We start from the raw sequence: 3,054 nt of genomic DNA, 5'->3' as shown, positions 1-3,054 counted from the left end.
ATTTTCTCTACCCGAAGCATCCCCTTCCGCTCTCCTCAACCTCCTTTTCCCTCGAAAAGGACAACATAAATTTTCGTAAATGCAGAAACTACATGTTACAACTTCTAAATATTCCATTCTTATTAGAAGGTTTCTTCGTCTAACTTGAAAATAAGGAGAAAAAATACCCATATCTCATAAGCCTCCATTCCATTCTTCATTCCTCACCGCTACTGCCATGAGAGACTGAGACATCAGCCACGATAACTACCATTTTGATCCTCATCCATCGCTACAGCATCAGCACCATCGCACTACAACCGTCATCCTCACCGACAACAACAACAACAACAACAACAACAACAACAACAACAACAACAACAATACCTTCTCCACGACAGCGACTACATTTCTCTTCTTTCGCGTGCCATCAGAGGACCCTCACCATAACAATCATTACCAACAACACCACTACCCCAACTACAGAAACAAACAAACAAACGAACAAACTTACATACATACAAACAACCAAACATACGCACTCGTTGTCCTCCTCTTCATCCTCCTCTACAACCACCAACATCATCAACAAAAATAACAGCAACCCCAGAAGCAACAACAATAGCAATTACAACATCAACACCCTTACTACGTTCCTCTTCCTCCGTCTTCTCCACATCCACGACCACCACCACAACCACCACCACCACCACTACCACCAATACCACCACTACCACCACCACTACCACCACCCCAACCACCACCACCACCACCACCACCAGTCTTCAGCCTGTGTTGTTTCCCTCCCCACCCTCAGATCTCTTGAGCCCTTCATCCTCTGTGGTTTTGGCCAACCCAGGCTCCCACCTGGACCACGTGACCTCTCAACCACCAACCGCCAACGCATATTCGTCCTCGGGCGATGACGTCACGGGCCATCACAGTAGCGGCATTCCGCACGGAGGAAACGGCATCGGCATTGGAGGAGGAGGAGGAGGAGGAGGTGGAGGAGGAATGGGGAACGGTGGTGGAGGTATATTAGGTTACTCATCCAGCTACGACCATTACCGTCACTATGGGGCCGGAGCGTACGGTGGACACTACGACAAACACACTGGTAGTCTCACACCCCAGTTGCCCACACCTAGTCCCGGAACCCCAGGGAGCTACCAGCCCCTGACACCGTTAACGCCCACACATTCAGGGGCGGCGCCCGACCCCCACGCCACACCCTCTCTGGGCTCTGCTCCCGGAGCCACGAATTCCTCCTCGTCGTCTTCGTCTTCGTCGTCGTCGTTGGCTTTGGGTACCTCGTCCGTCACTCCATCTTCGTCCTCCTTATCCTCTTCCTCTTCTGCGCCCACATCTTCATCCTCCTCCTCCACCACCTCCTCCCTCCCCTCAGCGAACACAGTGACGAGCATGTCCTCTGCTGATCTCCGACACCACCACGCCGTGATCAAACAGGAGGTGGGAGAGCCTATTGCGTCACAGTGCAGTCCCGGAGGAGGAGGTGGGGGAGGAGGAGGAGGGATAGACAGATCGTCTTGCGGGGGAGATATAACAAACCCCCTCCACGGTTCATCTTCTTCTTCTTCATCAAGGAGATCTCCTCACGGAGCGGCGGCCAACAGCCACGACCTCAGCAACAGCAGCAACAACAACAATAACAACAGTGGTGGTAGTGGTAGTGGACAACATCATCACCTCCAACAACAACATCTTCAGCATCCTCACCAAACGTCCTCCTCGTCAGACCCCACTTCCACACAACAACAGCAACAACAACAGCAACAACAACAACAACACCATCATCAACAACACCCCATGGGCAACGGCGAGGAGGACGACTCGGCCTACTCCCGACAGTTGTCCTCCTTCTACATGTCCTCCGCCCTCCCCACCCACCACGCCCACCCGCACCACGCCCACACGCACCACCACCATGCCGCTTACCGCGGTGCTCACCCCCTCCACCACCACCATCACCACCACCCACACCACACCGCCACCTTCCCTCCCCCTCTCATGCCCGCCCCGTCTATGTCGGCCGCTTCCTTCCGCTCCCCAATGGTGCCGATGCCGCCATCTTTTCTAGGCAGAAATTTCCCAGATTTAGGAGACCCTGGTAAGTAGAAACATGGCCCTGCTAGAAACTGGACACTTTCTGCTTTCTCCTGTTTTCTTTTTCTTTTTTCTGGGTTTTTTCGGGGAGGGGGGAATGGGGTGGGAGGTGGTGGGATAATACGGAAAACTTTAATGCCGTAGTAATAATATCAATAAGAGTAATAATGATAACAATTATTGATGATGATGCTGATGATGCTGCTGCTGCTGCTGCTGCTGATGATGATGATGATGATGATGATGATGATGATGATGATGATGATGATGATGATGATGATGATGATTTTATCTCGTTCCTGAAGAAGCCCAAAAAGGACGAAGCTTTGATCATAATATTTTATGTCGTAACATTCAGAGATAGTCGAGTCTCCATCAGCTTTTTCTTTTTTTTGTGCGTTTAAAAAAAAATCATACTTATAACAAGTAAGTGATGAGGGTGATGGCCTTGTTGGTGTTGGTGGTGGTGGTGGTGCTGGTGCTGGTGCTGGTGGTGCTGGTGCTGGTGGTGCTGGTGGTTGTGGTGGGGGTGCTGGTGGTGCTGCTGGTGGTGGACAAGGAGAGACAAGAAGAAAGGAAAGGTGAAAGAGAAACGGTTCGGTGGACAGAAGAATAACAAGATAAACGTATTGTGATAAAATGATTGAGATCATGAGAAAATGCAGTAAATGGTGCTGGGTGGGACAAGAATATAGGGACGAGTGAGAATATGTGAAAAATGGGACAGCGTGTATGTGTGTATGTATGTATATATACATATGTATGTATGTATGTATGCATGTATGTGTGTGTGTGTGTGTGTGTGTTTGTGTGCATGTGTGTGTGTGTGTGTGTGTGTGTGTGTGTGTGTGTGTGTGCATGTGTGTTTGAGAGAAATAAAGACAAAGAGAGAGAGAGAAAGAGAGAGAGACAGACAGACAGACAGACAGACAGACAGACAGACAGACAGAC

General features: G+C 50.0%; 1 protein-coding gene across 1 annotated transcript in view; it reads left to right on the top strand.

Moving 5' to 3' along the window:
- LOC101858511 (uncharacterized protein DDB_G0271670) overlaps window positions 1-3,054 on the top strand; it is a gene marked incomplete at its 3' end in the record, with an annotated part of 41,492 nt that overhangs the window by 32,623 nt on the left and 5,815 nt on the right. Inside the window, 1 exon segment of the mRNA XM_013087498.2 lies at window positions 797-2,107. Within this exon segment, the coding sequence (XP_012942952.1) occupies window positions 797-2,107 (1,311 nt within the window).

Source organism: Aplysia californica, unplaced genomic scaffold (genome assembly GCF_000002075.1).
Source record: "Aplysia californica isolate F4 #8 unplaced genomic scaffold, AplCal3.0 scaffold00594, whole genome shotgun sequence".
Lineage (NCBI taxonomy): Eukaryota > Metazoa > Mollusca > Gastropoda > Aplysiida > Aplysiidae > Aplysia > Aplysia californica.
The sequence above is the reverse complement of the archived record's forward strand: the minus strand, read 5'-3'. Positions and strand labels throughout refer to the sequence as shown.